This window comes from Pelecanus crispus, chromosome 7 (genome assembly GCF_030463565.1).
Source record: "Pelecanus crispus isolate bPelCri1 chromosome 7, bPelCri1.pri, whole genome shotgun sequence".
NCBI lineage: Eukaryota > Metazoa > Chordata > Aves > Pelecaniformes > Pelecanidae > Pelecanus > Pelecanus crispus.
In genome coordinates this window covers 33,323,621-33,341,842 of record NC_134649.1, presented here as the reverse complement: position 1 = coordinate 33,341,842, position 18,222 = coordinate 33,323,621, and the positions used below count along the sequence as shown (strand labels likewise).

General features: G+C 39.7%; 1 protein-coding gene across 1 annotated transcript in view; it reads right to left on the bottom strand.

Annotated features, from left to right (window-relative positions):
• Positions 1–3,716: 3,716 nt before the first annotated feature.
• SFMBT1 (Scm like with four mbt domains 1) overlaps positions 3,717–18,222 on the bottom strand; it is a 34,125-nt gene continuing 19,619 nt past the window's right edge. Inside the window, exons 9-20 of the mRNA XM_009488432.2 lie at positions 18,099–18,181; positions 15,950–16,076; positions 15,127–15,240; positions 13,651–13,693; positions 12,312–12,376; positions 10,694–10,833; positions 8,678–8,787; positions 6,784–6,959; positions 5,834–6,012; positions 5,402–5,647; positions 4,752–4,880; positions 3,717–3,857 (exon numbers count right to left, since the gene is read on the bottom strand). Coding sequence (XP_009486707.2) covers positions 3,717–3,857; positions 4,752–4,880; positions 5,402–5,647; positions 5,834–6,012; positions 6,784–6,959; positions 8,678–8,787; positions 10,694–10,833; positions 12,312–12,376; positions 13,651–13,693; positions 15,127–15,240; positions 15,950–16,076; positions 18,099–18,181 — 1,553 coding nt within the window. The remainder of the gene's footprint in view (positions 3,858–4,751; positions 4,881–5,401; positions 5,648–5,833; positions 6,013–6,783; positions 6,960–8,677; positions 8,788–10,693; positions 10,834–12,311; positions 12,377–13,650; positions 13,694–15,126; positions 15,241–15,949; positions 16,077–18,098; positions 18,182–18,222) is intronic.

The following is an 18,222-nucleotide window of genomic DNA, read 5'->3' as shown; positions in this document are numbered from 1 at the left end:
CAGGAGAGGCTGCAAACACCCCTGGAGTTCTATACAACGTACAAATGAATCTGCCCTTTATTTCATTCCTCAAAGAGCAACTTTCAGAAATGTTTAGCGTTAGAAAAAAGTAGTCTTCATTCACCAAGATCAGTGCCGTACCTCTCCTCTTCTGGAAGGACTGCTTTCAGCTTAGGACGGACCGCAAGCTGCTCGTGCTTTGGGTGATAATTCTACCACATTAACCTTCCACAACATTTTTGGAGGTCAAATACTTCTCTATTATGGACTCCTTGCATTGGTGCAGAAAGCATGCTATAGTAACTCAACAAAATCTTTCTGCCTAACAAGACTAAGCTTAGCATAGTCCAAATACCGTATGGAGGCACCACCAGGTTTCTAAAGCTATGATGTGCAAAACCAAGACCATACAATGCATGTGAGAATAGGACAAGTAAGAATACAAACCCTCAGTGGGTCAGCCATGGGAAATCTCCTTTTACTATCCACACAAACAGTACACGAGGCCCAACGGAGGGCTCATTTCTTTGTACTGAAGACATTTGTGCAAGGCATCACTGCCTTTCTCCTGGACTCCAGCTTTGTCATATCTCATGGTGAATGGATGTGGTGGAGGACAGCACAAATCCCTGAAGCCTAATTACTGCAGTCCTAGCAACTCCTGCTGGTGAAACATCGGCATCACCCAAAGCCAAGAGTCAGTCATCGGCTACCCAAAATCCAGTTTTGAAGAATCAGAGCAACTAAAGCAGCACGTGAGCTGATTTCAAGTCATGTTGGCGTTAAGATGAACAAGTATAAGTGCAGTCGTGTCATCTGCCACGCATAGAGAAAGAGGAACTGGAAACAGAGTCAAGTAGAAACACCATCCATCAAGATAAAGCCCCAATTATCCCTTTTAAATCCAGCAATAAAACAGAGTGCATTTTTTCCAGGAAACAGAGTGTACAGTACCCGTGTGCAGCATAAAAACATTTCACAAATAATGAAAAAATCCCTTTTGAAAATCTCAACAAAAATAGATCCCATTGGGACCAGACTGTCAGTGCCTCCCAAAACAAGGCAGAAAATCCAGCCTATAAAACATGCCAAAGGTGACCAGTAAGTATCCCACTAACCTCTGAAACTGCTGACTGCTTTATTTACTGAGAAAAAGAAGTATGACATTTGTATTTAAAACCCTACGCACCCTGTTAACAGGTTCACTAAATTACTCTTTAAGCTCTGTTCTCTCCTGACAACTACTTCAAAAGACATCTATCTGTCCATGGGGAAAGGCGGAAGCAACATCTCTTGGCTCTGCAGGTCAATACTGCTGGGCATCGGTGCAACAGAATTCTGGAAAGCCTGAAGAATGACAAATATGATCCAAAAGCATCATCTTCCAGCCCAGAAGTTCTCTGCTGGTCAAATTTCTCAAGACAACACACTGACACCAAAGCAGCAATGTTTCTTTCAAAAATTTTTTCAGGCCTAATGGCTTATCACTGAGCTTGTCCTAAGGGAATGGAGTACAAGTAGATGACCTAAGCACAACATGAAGAGCTAAACCATCCATTTATCGGCCATGTATCTAGTCTGAGGAAGAAGAAGGGGCACTTTGATTTCAATTTAATTATGCTTTCAGACTCTGCTTACAACCTGGGAGAAAAAAAGTTGTCCTAGCTACACACCGCCCTCCATCCCTCAACAATACTCAGCTAGTAAGCAGTCTGACATCCGTGTTTTGATTCTGGAATGGGAAAAAAGAAAAATCTGATTTCAGCACTTCTGTAAATAGTTCTGCCTTGACCAGGCAGTTATTCTTAGGGGCGAAAGAAATAAACCCCAGTTATTTAGCTTTGCTTAGTCTAAACAGTTTTCATTGCAGGTAGCTCCCCCTCAACACCTATGGGGCAGATACAGACACACAGACTGTGCAACCTCAGCTCTTAGTTTACAGATGTCCTCCTCGCTGAATCCTACAGCTCGCAGCATCAGAATAACCAATCACATTAGGCCTAAGAGACTCTTGAATCAATCCATTTGACCAGAGTAACCAGTGTTTATCAGAAACCAGCAAATGCATCTTTCCTAAACAAATTCCTGCAGTTAAGCACCTTCCTGCCTCAAATGCCTTAGTATGCCACGGGCTTTCTGCAAAAATGTATTTTAATAGGAGATAAAGGACCAGGGCTGCAAACATAAAAGCTCCTGCCTGTGCTCCTCCAAGTACTCAGACAGAGTGAATGAATGCAAACCATCTGAAACCTAATGCTTATTTGATGCACATCTTGAGCCTGATGCAAGTTTCCCACATCTTTAATGGAAAGTAAAGTAAGCCCTGTTACTTAAAGTGTAACACAGGTCTACAGCAAGCGGCTGATTGGGTTTTATTACCCTGGAAAATTAAAATCAGCAGTTCATCCTACTGTGGGTCTACTGATGGAACTAGATGTCCCTCTGGTCCTTTTCCTTTTCTCTTAAAAAAAGCACACAAACCCCTTCCCAACCCCCCACATTTTCATCAAGTCTGATCCTGAGCAGCTGTAAATAGTTAAAAATACAAAGTCATGCTCATAAGATAGTTTCCAGTATGTAAACACTGGCAGAGCTAAGTTGCAGTCCTCTATTGATTGCAGTTTTCTTAGTTTATTTTCTAAAAAGATGCTCAGGTAGCAAGGCAAAAGTCTGCTGACAGGCTCTGTGTACATGGCCCAATTGTTTGCTATAAGAAAAAGGAAGTAAGTTCACACCATTAAAAAAAAAAAATTATCTGACAACCAAACTATAGAAAATGCAGAGGCACTCTCTCTTTCCTTCCTTTTTTTTGTACAGCCCATCTGTAAGAGAAGTGCAAAATAATTAAGTTTTCTGACATCTGAGAAAAAAGTAACATCCAGGTTAAGCCTACACAGGTTTCAGCTAAAGCTTTGGAACAGAAGCTCTGTATGCTGATACTGGTTTGTACTCCTGACATGCCTACAGAAGAGAGACTGCTGTGCAGCTACAGACGATTTGTCCAGAAGTAGTAGTTCCCTCCCTTTTTAGTTCATTGCTTCTACTGTTCAGGCTACAGAGGTAGTAAAAACAAAACAAACCAAAACCCCAACAATGACGAAACAAAAAACCAAAATAAACAAAAAAACCCCCAAAAGGAACCACACTCCTGCTATACTGTACATTCAGAACCCTGTGGCCACATTATTGTCCTAACAATGAACAAATTCATTAAAAAACTCAACATTAACACACGAATGTGCAAAGAGCACATTCCAAAGCCAGTGCTGTGGTAAAGCAAGTGTTTGTCCACAGGGAGGGAAGGGGATTCTGTGAATCATCAGGAACAGAGAAAGGTTATTTCTGGCAGCCTACATGCTAACGTAAACAGGATCTGTTTCTCCTTTTAAAGTTCTGTGCCAACAGAACTATTGAAATGTCATTTCCCACCAGAGGAGACTTTTCTGTAATCATTAAAAAATACATTAAAAAAAGGGAACCATAGAGCAAGAGACTATTACGTTCCCAAGCTGGCAGCTGGTAGAGTAGCCCCTGTGTTTGCATTGGCATTTTGCTCCAGATGTTGTCTTCCTTTTGTCAAAGTGAAAAACTGAGGCTGACAGATGCTCTTAGGTCACCAAGGCCCCAGTTTAACTTCATTTGGCTTTCCTTGCTAGAGAGAAAGGAGCATGTTTTTGTAGTTGTGCTTCAAAGGTCCACTTCAACTTGGCTGCTCCTCAGTTAGCAAACTGCTGGTAAAAGGCAAGTTTGACCCTCTCAATGTGATGGCAAAGTTTAATAGCTGGCCCAAGCTTCAAGTCCATACACTCCTGAACGGTGGGCAGGGTCAGCAGCAGCAGTGCCTGGCCATCGATTTCCTGTCAGAAGACAAAAAGTCCATAGTGACTTTGCATTTTTATTTTCCCTGCTCCTTCTGCTTTGACTTGCTGTCATTTCAGATTCATGACTGTTTGTGAATTAGACGTTTCTTTCACACTACTCCAGGCAGCTTAAAAAAACCCCCAAACCTCTCACAACAAATTAACTCCGTTTTTAAAATGTGAGCTCAAATTCACTAAGGAACAGAACCTCAAGAGATGCTATTTTAAAAAAATAAACCTAATAACAGAAACCAAGAAAATTTAATGCAGAAAGTCACTTTATCTAACCTCTGCATCGTTCTAGAGAAACAGAGGTTCTACAAGGAAAAGCACCTCTTCTGGAACATCTATCATAAACCATACTTATCACCAGCTCCAGTACTACAGTTTTGATAGATGATGGGATTTTTTATGGCAAATTTTAACCAAGTCGCAAGAACAATGTTAACTTGACTCATGTTTGTACTCTAGTTGTCATACTTCAACACAAAAATGTTCACTTGCAGTGCAGTTGTACAACACTATGATTCTTGCAGTTAGCCTGCAGAATGGAAAACATTTCTCATTTGGCAAAGTCAACAGAAGTGGCAAAACTGTATCTCTTAGAAAAGAAAACAGGCTCCTGCCTTCATGCTGCTTGGTTGTAGGCATTCCCTATAGTTTTGGGATTCAGATACCTCACAGACCAAAACATCCTCCACTGAGCACTAAGAAACCTGAAAAAATTCTGGCCATTCCCTTAACCCTCCTCTCCCAAACTGCAGAAGGTTGTGCATGCATTTGTTTCCTCAAAACCCTATCATAAAATTTAAACTAGTTTCTTTTTGTGAGTCATTAGAGAATAAGAAGCCAAGTAACAGATACAACATTTTAACAGACAGAAAATTGTACCTGGTCAAGGAAAATTCTCGCCAGTGGTGCACAGTCAGTGGATTTGAGGAATCGTACAACATCAGCCACACTCCATTCCAGAGGGTTACTGTCCAGCTGCAGCTTTTCAGCAACTTCCATCTTTATGTCCTAGACAAGCCACCCAGCACAAAAAAAATTCCCAAAATATTACATATGCAATGGACTGACACTCCTCTCTACTCCCCCACACTCAGACATTCAGCTGCCAAATAAAGCTCTAATGAGAGCTCAGATTGTAGAGGTTTCTTGGTTAGCAGAGATGTGCAGAACAGCGTTATGCTGAGGGTGGAGGTTATAACATCATTATAGCCAGTAAGCAGGGATCTAAAACCAGGATTTGGTCAACACCACATCACTGCTCAGGTTTGAACCAAGAAGAGTACTAACAGCTGGGAAATGGGAAGTTCACCACTCTGGCTACAGCCATTTAGTCTTTATTACAGTCCTGTAATACGACTGTAATAAAAAGAATGATTTTTAATTATTCTGTACTGTCTTCACAATGCCCTTTATGGGGTAACAGAGAATTTTATTAGAACACATGTATGATGGTTAATACTCCTAAGATATTCATATTTGCCCAACAGTGAGCAAGCTAGAACACAAATCTACATTCAAAGCTACCTTACCTTTGGTGAAGGAGGTTTATTTTCATCATCAGAAAAGGAAAAGGTCCTGAGCTTCCTCTTCCGTTTGTCTCGGTCCTGAGCCAGGGAATGAGACAGTTCACTCTGTGTAGGAGAGGATGACAGTGATTTCTTCTCCGATACCTCTGATTCCTCAAGCAATTCGTCTTGGTGCTCTGAGGTACTATCCTCAGTCAGAGATTCTTCATCTACCTCGTCCTGGTCATCCTCCTCTTCTCCCCCACTGCCCTGAAGAGGCAGGGAAAAAAAAACCCGATGAAATAAAAGAAAAGGGAAGTTTAGGACAAAAGCTACAATTGCCACCCATTTGTCAGCTGTAACCTGAGGTTACAAGAAACTAACAGTCTGTTGTTTCAAATGTATCTGGTCGAAGATCACATACCGTATCTATTAAAACTGTTGGCAGTCTCGTACCTGGGGAGATCCAGCTGGAGTGTTATCCACTGAAGTAGAAGAACGTTTTTTCTTATGAACAAAAAAATGTTTTCGTCTCTTCCGTCTTTTATTTGGTTTCTTCATGGCTACTTCCAGGTTACTGTGGCCACCCGGGGGCCTACCTATCCGCTTGTTTTTCCGCTTTCCGTAATAGTGTGCTACCAGAACAGAAGAAAGGAGCACCATGTTGAAATGCACCTTCAATGTCACTAGTTATGTTTATCCATCATGAGGACTGGAAAAATCAGTAGAAGGACATTTCCCAATAGAAATCCCAGTTCTGCAAAACTTCAAAATGAGTATGTCTGTATTTTCCTCTTCAATTTGGTTTAAGGAAGAAGAGTTACTAATCAATTTTATTTGCCCTATAAAGATTTACTTCCTGTTATCTCTGAGAAGCCCCAAATGATCAGATTTTATACAAAAATCATCAGCCACAGACTTGGTCCAATTTAATGGTGCTTTTCGTGATGCTTTATAGTTTTTAAACATGGCCTCAATGCAGTTTGTTCTCACAGTGTCAAATGGTTAGTTTAAAAAAACCCTGAAAACCTAAAAAACCTAAAAGCTAAGAAAAGAGCTTGAAAGTGTTTTATTTTGTTCCACAAAAAAATGGTAAAAGTAATTACAATGCCACTTAAATTACAATATCAGAGTCAGTTCTTGTCCCAAAAGTTGTCTTAAGAGATAAAGCTTTAAGCACACAACAGAAAGTTAAGCCATGGTTCGACCACTTCATACAGAATTAATTTTTTCTCTCCTACACACTGGCACATGGCTATTTTGTAGGCCTGTGCATGTAGTGCTTGAGCTGCTCCTTGTGTAAGCAAAGCAATGTATTTTGGATTCCTTCTGGAGCTAAAGCCGGAAGAAAACCAAAATATAACACCCCAAGCCCCACTTCAGTTTGAGATCAGCAGCCTACTCACTGTATTTAGTCTTTGTCAGGACAGAGCAGTTCTCTGAACACTTATCCAGCACCATCTGAGGGCCGAAGAGGTTTGGACAACATTCCAGCTTGATGCATGTTTTTCTACAGAAGTCTGCCACCCGATCTGCCGTCCTCACAACTTCCACTGTTGCACGGTAGCTCTTCCCTTTGTACCTAGCATTGAAAATATCATCATCATTCAGGAATCCTCTAATTGCCAGCGTAAAAGTACTTCACTGAGAGGTGTACAAGAATATTGCTTTGAGACCAAACTCAGGGAAAACCTGATCAGTGAGGAACTTTATGGACTGACAAGTCCAGGAAACAGGTAGTCCCATCTCTTATGACAGATTCTTAAGCAAAGGAACAAAGCCAGCACCAGAGAGATGCCTGCAGTACCAAACACAGCAACACTGCCCTGCCAGTGACTATAAAATACCATCTGAGAGGACTATCCCAGAGTTTAGATGTTTTGTTTTCTTTGTTCACAGATGGTTTCTTCTTTGTTTTTATGGGACTGCAGAAGTGTCCACCGTGATGGAGACAGCTGGTTGCTAAAACCAAGATGTGGTGCACCAATTCAGTTAACAAAGGTAACAGCAGACAGCTTCTAGTGAGCCATTCTATGCACATACTACAGCAAACAAATGAACTACCGTCACATTTCCAATCAGCTTTCATCTAACTGCTAAACAATTCGTCAGGACAGTCACTTGCCATGACTCCACATATTGCTCCTGTTTGATTTAAATTAAGAAAAGATTTCTTTTGTTCATCAGCTTTGCCATGACACTGACAGAGTCGCACTGTGAAATATCTGCCAGAGTCATTCATCATTTCTGCTTTGTTCTCCCAGCACAGCTACTGGCATGTGCTGATATCTATTAGGGATGTCTCAGGCCTGCAAGTATCTAGTTAACACATTGAAAGAAGAGCTGTATCATTGCAGTCCAGATATCCCTGGTGTCACTACTGTGACAAAAGAAAGCACACAGCAACTTTAGTGAAACAAAAAAAAATTCTTTTCCCCCTCTATTCTTCAGCTACATCTTCTATTTACATTAACCTTTCATACGATCTTCCTATTGTCCAAATCCAGAGCAATCCTTCAATACATGGAAAGGTGTCTTTTTATACATGAAACTGATCCCACAGAAGTATTACTGACATGTTCAAAACTATGTAGGAAAGTCTGCTATGGCACATTGGGAAAATCTAATCTCTAGCATGCAAACACGGTGACCTAATTACAAGACCATCAGTAGACTATGAAGGAATATCTGGATTTATCAAATACATGTAAATATGATCACTGCTTTTTTCCTAGCCACAAAATAATCTTGCAAAGATGCTCGAATCCGAAAAACTCATCCGGAAAACTAGGGACTGCTTTAGAGCAGGCTGTTGTAGAAAGACTTCTATGCCAGGCCATTTCAGAGCACTGCTATAACTGGAATTTCAGAGGAATATTCTTCCACTGAGAAATTAGTGCGGAAAAGCCATGGAAGTCTGAGAAGCTTCCTAAGCCGTATGTGCTTCTGCTTTAAAATACTGTCAGTTATCTTCAGGTGAATTAAATTATCTTAAACCTTACTTGCAGGTCTGCCAGTGTGTATGCTATCCTGTACCAATACCACACCATTCTTACTTCACCACTAGCTGCTTACATGCCAGTAGCAGAGCACACCTGGCATATTAAGGAGCATTAAAATCAGATGCACTTCACCAGACATTCATAAAGAAGTTTATAAAGATTTGGAATTGTAATGGCTGTCAGCATCTTGATATGCTATAAGCAATTTTTCCTTCCCTGAAATACAAGAGTTAAAGCATAGAATGCAGAGAACATTGCTATTGGGATCAACTAAGCGGGGAACAGGACAAGAATTTACTTGGCTTTTAGTGTCTCTCCCTGCCCATGCCATGCAGCCTCTTCATCCAACTGCAGTTCTCGCAGGACACGGCTAGGTTTGTAAGCTGCATTGATCAATAAAGTCAGAACCTACAGTGAGGGAGAGAAGAGGAGAAAATACGTTTAAGCTATTTGTACAATAAATCTGTTTTAAAGTGCCAGGGTAGAATAGAAAATTACTTCTATTCATCCAAATTATCTAGCATCAAAGCACTCATTCACAGCAGGATGGCAGATACCTCCCGATACTGCCAAAATGAAAACTGAGAGTAGTCAACACTTTGGGCCCTGCCAAACCTACAGAATTTGTCTGCAGACTCATGAGTGTATCTAGCAATTTCCAAGTCATTGCCCTTGAATTACACGTCACTAAATTAAACCCCGGGGCTGAATACCACAAAACTTGCATAAACTTGGGTAAATCTGAGTGATTATCTTAGAGACTGTTTGACATGTGAAGATGCGCCAAAAAACGCTCCAGGATTTTGCTGCCCGCCAACCCACTACTTGCTACAAAATCATACTGCAGAATCTTAAGCTCTCCTGTTTTGCTTTCATGAACCATCATAAGGCCTGTACTATAATAAAATGAGAATTTATCCGGTGCTGTAAAGTAACTCAAAGTTGTGAAGAGCCTGAAGTTAATGGGGGATAGCACAAAATGTGCATTCAAATTGTATTTTTTATTTTCAGTATGTGCTTATTCCAAATCATTCCCAAATTGGGTGCATCGGAACCTTGATACAACAAACTTGCAGCTTCAGTCTTACTAATGCAGCAGTCCAGAGATCTACAGTTCAAAAGAAGAGTATTAAATACAATGCAAGTACCAAACTCACTCTAGGATTCATACATTGAGCAAGAGTCATAATTGAAAAATTGAAATGAATACAACTAAGCATATTGGCTGAACTTTTAGCAACACTCAGCAGCTGTACATCAGCAGGATTTGTGAATACTTTATGCTTTCAGGCAGTGAAGCAGGTTAAACCTTCAAGGTTAAATGAAGCTGCCACAGAATTTCACACTTGCTCTTTTGGAGTGCTTACATCAGAGTACTGAAACTTGCAGAAAGGATGGGGCACTTTTATGTATGCAAAAATGGAACTTTTTCAATAATCAGCTTGACTCTCGTCCACCGGACTCTGGTTTTACAGCATGTCTGCCAGAAAGTCTTTCTTATGGTCTTTCCCAGTTATGATATGTTGTAGGGTAGGTAAAAATTCCAGAGATGTTGAGCCAGTTCCTGCATTTAAAGTGATTGTTTCATGAGAACTGAAGTGTGCACATATAGTTCTGCCTTGGGAAACTTTCAGCCTCTCAGGTCAGATAATAAACACCCTATGACCTTTTTGTAGAGTTCGAAAAAATAATTATTGCATTAAAGTATCTGTAAATTTGCTGTGAAACACCTTCTGGAGAAGAGGCTCTTTGGCATTAAAGAACGGCCTCTTCCTCCCTCTTCCCCTCCCTCAGTTATGTTAGAAAGCAAAACCACAATTTCATCTGATCCTGGACATGATCCAAATTATATCCAACTTATAAAACAGGGAATTCTTTTAATTTTCCAAATACCAAAACCAGTTTGCCATTGCTACTAAGAAAATCTGTATTTCCTCTGTTTTAACATCAACAATGCAAACTGTAAAGGAATTTGGGGATTATCTGAAGGTAAATTCTGTTAATTAAAATGGAAGCATTTATTACAGCTCTAAAAAGATACTAAAGCCTTTGATTGTGGTAATTACAGGTTACTCTGTTTTTACCTAAAATAAAGTTTAGCAGTAGAAGGCTGCCTGTAACTTAGATAAATGAGAGGCTTTTACTCTTTCCAGCCATTCATAAAACAGTCCGTGATTTATACTTGATTTTATATAAAAACACTCTTTACTCATTATCAGCTTGAATTTATTAATTACCCATCTATAATTAGAGAGACACTCTAGTGTTTATGATCCACTGCTATATGCAGGTTCACTATGTACAACCACCTCACCTCTTTCAGAACGAGAACACAGTTCCCAGGTCCCACAGACTGAGGAAGCTCTGCAATCCTGCCTTTGTTAAGGTAAGGCCCTGAGAAGCACCGGTGGTTGAAGTAGATCTTTGGGCAGCAGTACTTTCCATTAATTACCACTGAGAAATAAGAAAGCAAAAAGTTAAATCACATGCTACAACCTCCCCAGCAAAGAATGACTTCTTGCAATATGTAATAGTTTGCCTGCTGTAAAAAAGGAGGGGAAAAAGTCTTGAATGACATGAATTTGGGGTAGTTTCAGTGTCACATTTCCAATGACAGCACTAGTCATTTGATGTCTCCAAAATATTTCTCATACTTCATACGCATGCTTGCAAATTGTCAAACCATAGGAAATAAAGTTGATCATTTATCAGAACAGAAACATTTCTTCCTGGCTAGTCTGATGCTTCATGGTATTACACCAGTGCGAACAGGCAAAAGGATGACAATCCCAACTTTTTCGTAGCAGAAGCACTTCCTACACAGCAATGATGGATAAAGATTCCAGTTAAGTAATTATCTCTTCCCCAAACTTCTGCCACCAGTGAAGCTGGCAAAGTTATTCTCCGTTTATCCTAAACTGCAATATCACATTACTGTGCGTTTTTAGACTCTTTTCGCTCAATCAGCAAACAAAAGATGCAGCAACTGATGAAGTGACCTTTGATGAAGTGACATCAAGTTTTCTAAACGTTAAATGGTTCAACGCTGCTCAAAATTAAAGTTATGTATAATACGTATTGCAAGATACTTACATATAAACACAAAATTGTTTTACCCTAGCAGTGTTGTAGTTTTTCTTGATTGAGCAACACTATCACTTAAAGATCTTAAATTCTGTAGTTGGTAACTGGCAGATAAATAAATGAAGTAAAATTTACATTATGATTCTATTAAAAGCCAATCAAAATGCTAAGCAAGCACAAATCATTTCTATAAAGCTTGCATTTGGTGCAGCTTCAGATATGCATTTCACTGTACCAAAAACAGCAGAAGAGGCATTTTGTTGCCAAACAGATAGATCTGTATGACTGTTTCACCAGCAGATGTACTTATTCATCATATTCATTCTTGCAACAGTTTAGAAAATTATTAGATTTCGCCATCTGGCACACAAAGCAGTTTACTGTTTGAATTGCTTTTGTTTATCATGATGATGAAGTTATCATAAAAACCAGACAAACCTGCTTCCCAAAGCTAGAATCTAACAACTCAAGAGCACAGATGCAGCGCGCCTGTTACGTTTCTTGCAACTTTATTACACGTAACAGGTGACAATAAAAAAAATCATCTGCATAGGTCACAGTACATATTTGGCTCCACATATCCTCTGCCGGGGATCAGGGGGGATGTTCTGGTATAAAAATCTAATTTCCATGTTTAATGCACATATCAATTGCAGGACACAATTGTATGTTTTTGTTTGTTTCATTCTTTCTTGAAGTTCAACAAATCATCAAGGGATGAAAATCTTCAAACCCTTTCCTCCTCTCCCCTCTCCGAACACAAGAGTGTTGAGCAGCTGAACAATGAGGCAGCATTCTGAACTGTTACAGGATTTTGTCTTTGTTAGCCTGCCCTCTCTGATCAATACCTGAGTCAGAAGAGTTCAGTTCCTGGTTCTTTAGTCCATCATGAACTGTCCTTGAAGACAAAATTCTGAAATGAAAAGAAGATTGGGAAAAGGGGCAGATGGTAAGGACAGTCACCTCTCAGGTACTAAAACCCAACCATTAAAATTTTTTTCTTCTCCAGGTCCAGCCTTATTAATCTGCTTTTTATACCTCCCCTGTTTCACAATAACAACATGCAAGGACTATCAAATTCAGTTTGGAAAGGACCACCGTACTGCTACAGCTAGCAGCAATCCTTCGTTGCTTGAAATATATGGGCTACCATGCTGATAAACACACCGCGCAAAGCTACCGACAATACTTTACGTTTTCTGCCTGCTTTTAACTTCATTTCACATTTCATGGCACAAGGCAGCATACAGTCTTACCTTATGCATTTTGAAAAACATGGATTTTAAACAAAATACAACCAAAATGACTCAAGTACTCTGGTAAGAATTCCAATTACAAAACATGGAAGAACAGTCTGCTCAGTATTTTAGGAGCAATGAAAACATTGGCAGGACTACTGACGGATCTGGTGTTTGTAAAGCTGTAAGAGTCAATAAAACCAACTGTCAGGCTTCTACTGAGCATTTTTGAGCAGGCTCACATGAAAGAGTTTCATATGCATGACACAGAGTTTATAGATGAATTGTAGATATTAGCAGAACTCTCCTTTTTGGCTAGTCTGGGCCAAATTTAATCTGGGAAGGAACTATTAGAAGTTCATCTACTAAACGACAGCACTCACACTAAAGCCAATTTTCTGATCAGCTGTGAAAAATGACAGCTACATGTTAAGGCAGCCATGTTTTCTAAGCGTGTTTACATTACAGAAACTGTATTATTTGAGAAGAGAACACAACCAAAAGGGAATCCAGTAATTTTCCCTATTAATCACCATTAAAAAAAGGCTCAAGCACAAACTTGTAAACACAGTCTTAAGATCAGGCTAGTTTTTCTTAAATGCACTCCAGTACTCACAGATAATGCAACCTTTTAAAAACGAAAGATCAACAATTTCAACCTCAGAACTTCAGTGACTTGACCTGTTCAATAATTCAGCTGAGTTGCACTAGCATTGTTAAAAAACAAATTCCATGCTTTCTATCTCCTATTATAGCAGTGCAAGAGGTCTTTTTTAACATCAACAGGAACTACCAGCATTAAGATAAATGGATTGTGGAATCTCTCAACCCTCAGTATAGCACTTCTGTAAAACTAAATCTCCCCTAAGACAACATGATTTACCAATTAGAAAAAGAAAAAAACACCCAAACCCCAACAAAAAATAAAGGCAAAAAACCTGTTACTTACTGTTTCTCTGGTTGAACTACTGCAATTTTTTTCTGCTTGTTTACTGAAAGGAAGAAGAAGAAAATATAAACAGCAAAGTATGGGAGGCAAACAAATGAAACTTCTAGTATAACATATATACTAGACTCATTTCCTCTAAGTTTTATGCCAAAAAGAATCCCCGTTCAACATCACTGCAACATTAGATAGCTGACCCATCTGCACTAGTGACATGCTGGCCCGTGTAGTTTGAAGTAATCCAAAAGGTTTACTTCAGCTTTCACTAAAAATTCATTAAATCAGGCATGCATATCCCCAGCCTTCTAGGAAATCTCACCTTTTGTGCATCTTTGTTTGCATCATAGCCTCTGAACTACCTGTAATACCAGCCAAAAAGGAATGATATGCTTTCCTTTTCAGCACCCAAAGGTGCTGAAACCTAACCAAAGGTTAGGTCCATAGGCCTAACTCACCACTTTACTGGCACAGGGAACTTCAACACTGTTTAATATTGAAATGGAATTAAATTAGCCGATTAGAAACATACATGACTTAAGCCAATTGCCATGAAGGAAAATGCTGTTGCAACTAAGTCAGCTAGATGATGGGTCCACTTGCTGATTCTGGCTTTCACAATCAGGTAATAATATTAAACAAAGTAATGCAATATGTGCCTTTTCAGCAATTTCAGGCTTTGTCCCCAGACTTCTGAATTTTTTTTTAAAGCTTGTCTTCTCTAATTAGGTTCACCCCCACCCCTTCCTCCTCTGTCCTTGGCAGCGTAGACATGTCTCAGATTAGTTTCTCTTGCTTTGACTTGCAGTAAATGACAGCTCATTCCAATCTTATAATTTTATTATCTTACTTAATAAACATTCAGGAAGTTCTTCAGTTTCTCCAACTCCCATTAAACTTTAAAAACAGAGCTCACTAACCAGTTGAGAGAAGACACTATCTTATACTACTTACTAGTGTAGTTAAAACAGGTAGGATTTACTTTTCCACATTTTGTCGTTAAGGGATCATAACCATCTGGCCCATTTAGAAAGCTAGTTCCCTTTATTTCAACTCCAAAATGTATACATACCCAACATGGTTTTGTCATGCAATTAAATTTTACGTACGCAAGTACAAGTGTAAAATCAGTACTGGGGTCAGACACATGGCAAGAACAGCTCAGACAAAAGCATATGCATAGCATGTGTGTGTGTGCATACACACAGATATGATTTTTTTGTTGTGACTAATGGATTGTTTTCATGCTCTCATACAGTGTGCAAGGGTCTCAAGTCAACACTGCCTGTTTTGGAGTTGTTGTATGGATTCCAACTGGACCTAACAGCCAGGGGAACGGTTGCACAAGGCATGGATTCTCTGTAAGTGGCGAGTGTTTCCAAATTCAGTGACGCCTGCAATAATTCTACAGTAGCCTGCTCTCAAAGATCTCACCATCTCTATCAACCCAGCTAACCAATGCAAATAGAACAGAACTGATACCTATTGCTTTGCGAGGAGGTCTGAGCTGATATCCATTCGTCTCACACCAACCCACTGGAAATATATTCATTGATTCCACACTCACTATACAGTCAGGGATGGGCTTCTTGGAGCCTGTTCAGTTTAGAGAAGCAAAAATTGAAACAACTCATAAAAATGAAAAACCTCATTTGGTTAATGCTTGCTATATGTTTGCTAGTGAAGCTGCTTCTACTTTTGGCATATCTGGAATACAATATCAATTGTTTATTCATCCCCTTTTATTGACCAGATTCCTTCCTGACCTCATTTGCTTCCTCCTAAAGGCTGGAGATGGGAATTTGCCATCCACAGTTCAGCAGAGATGCACAGTGCATACAATGTAAGTGCATGCTGATGTACTTCCAATCAAGAAATGGGATTATAATGGAGAATGGCTGACATAGGCCTATTCTATCTTAATGAAGAACCTCTATACAAAGTTTTCTTCCTAGGTCTGGTCAAAGCTTGCTCAGAATGCAAGTCACCCATTTGTAAAAACGTTACAAGGCCCTTGCTTTCTAAAAGACACTGATCAGCACTTCGCACAGTGCACTAGCCTAGCACTGACACACTGCAATACACAGATGCCATTTTTGCCTGGCTTAAATAAGCACTGCCATCCAAGGCTAACTGGGAAACAGACAATACAGATGGGTTTTTGCTGTGTTTTCATTGAGGAAACGATGATTTGCTGCCCATATTCAGCAGGCAGTGAGTTTGCTCCAGATACTCTTCAGGTTTGATGATGGTACTACGGAAGAATCAATGCAAGTGCTACTCTCTTCTCCCACATCAGGCTTACCCTCCAGCTGAAGCCAGAGGTAGGAATCTTTCAACTTGGTGACGGTAGCAATGCAAACTTCTTCAGGATCAACTGGGTTCACAGCCTCAAGTTTCATATTCTCTTTAAATCCATGGTCAGAAGTTAACTAGGAAACAGACAGAATACTTCAGTAAAATACCATCTGTATATCCAGTATATGGTATGAATAGCCATGAACAGGAGCAACACATAAAAGCCTCAGTATTTGAGTAACACAGAAAGATACTCATGCAGTCAGAGAATATTTCAGATAATTAGCACATTGAATACAAGTAAGATATATTATGAACTGCTGTCATGGTTTAACCCCAGCTGGCAACTAAGCACCACACAGCTGCTCACTGACCCTCCCCCACCGGTGGGATGGGGGAGAGAATTGGAAGGGTAAAAGAAAGAGAACTCATGGGTTGAGATAAGAACAGTTTAATAATTGAAATATAACAATAATAATAATAATAATACTATGGTGAAAAAGAAAACAAGAAGAGGAACAAAACCGGGGGATGGGATGGAACGAGGAAGAGTGATGCAACTGCTCACTGCCTGCTGAAGGATGCCCAACCAGTCCCCGAGCAGCAATCGCTGCCCCCCACCCAACTCCACCCCAGTTTAGATACTGAGCATGATGTCATATGGTATGGAATAGTCCTTTGGCCAGTTTGGATCAACTACTCTGGCTGTGCCCCCTCCCAGCTTCTTGTGCACCTGGCAGAGCATGGGGAAGCTGAAAAAGTCCTTGACTAGTGTCAGTACCACTTAGCAACAACTAAAACATCAGTGTGTTACCAACATTATTCTCATACTAAATCCAAATCACAGCACTATGCCAACTCTATCCCAGCCAAAAACAGGACAACTACAAAGAATTTAAGTTAAAAAAGACTCTACAGACAGACTTAGAAAAGAACGTGTTTGTACTCAAAAATAAGGATACTGAGACTCACTGAAAGGACTGAGTGCATTCTAAGCAACCAGGAATTCTCTGCTGCTTACTACCTAAGTAATAAGTCTGACAAATAGTCTGACCAGGCTCCCTATTCTATCACGTTAGCTTAGAAATCCATTTTATGCATGCAAATAACATTCTTGCCTCATCCAAGTGAGTTCTGGCAGACAGCAAAGGAAGCTTTCTTTTCATTTTACATTTTTTTGATAAGTAAGATTTCACTTTATTCACCAATTTAGTCTCCATTTATCAAAAAATTCCTAAAATGTAAGAATGGGTATTTTACCCAGCTCTGAAGCACCTGAATTAAAGATAAGAAGTAACAGCCAGATACAGGACTCTTCCTCCCAGAGCCACTCTGCAACATAATTACAGGATCAATACATTATGAATTCTGGAACTAGCCTACAGTGATCAACTCTTCTCAGAAAAGGGATAATAAATCCAATGACCTGTTCTAAGGTGCCACAGCTTACAAGACAGAACAAGGGCAACAAGAATTCATAGCCAGCAACAACCTCTTCAAAAAATGGTAATTATTCATTTTAATTTCTTTCCCTAAGCACTGCAATAGCCCAAGTATTGTAAATGGAATTGGAAGGCAGGTGTTAATAGTACCCTTGTCTGCTTGACAAGGTATTCTGCTTTGGGAGACAACAATACTGTCACTGTCACTGAACCAACAAAAGCCCAAAATCTAGCAAGTACTTCAGGCACTGATTAATGTAAAATTATTATTTGGTACTAATTTAAGATGACTTGGTATTGATTAATACAATGGAATGAATTTTTCAAGCTGAAAGGAAGGAAGATTGAAAGAGTACACTAAGTAAATGAAAACAAGGTCTATTAAAAGGCCCTGTTTCCACAATTACAGGAGTGCTAAGGATTGATACTGTTTTATGACTACTACATGGACTCTTACACATCTCAATTTTACAAAACACTCGTTTCTTTTCAATCTGCTTTATCACAACCGAAGCAATTTGGTCCACCACTTACTTATCTAGGAAGTTGGCATGCACCTACTACTGTTCACATACATTTGTACTTGCTTAACTCTTCCAGTTCCTCAGTTATCGCAGGTACTTTAAGTAAAAAACATGCAAAAGGTGGTTCTCCCTGGAATCAAGAGTGTCATTCACATAACAGAAGAGATTTTTTTCTGCAAGAGAACCTTACCAAAGGGAAGCAGCTCTGGGGAGCTGCCTCAGCACCACATTGTTTGAGGTAGTCTGCCCAATCAAAGTCCTGCCCAGGATAACCTAGGTGAAGAAAAAGCAAAGGGGCTAGTTTAGCAGCAGGA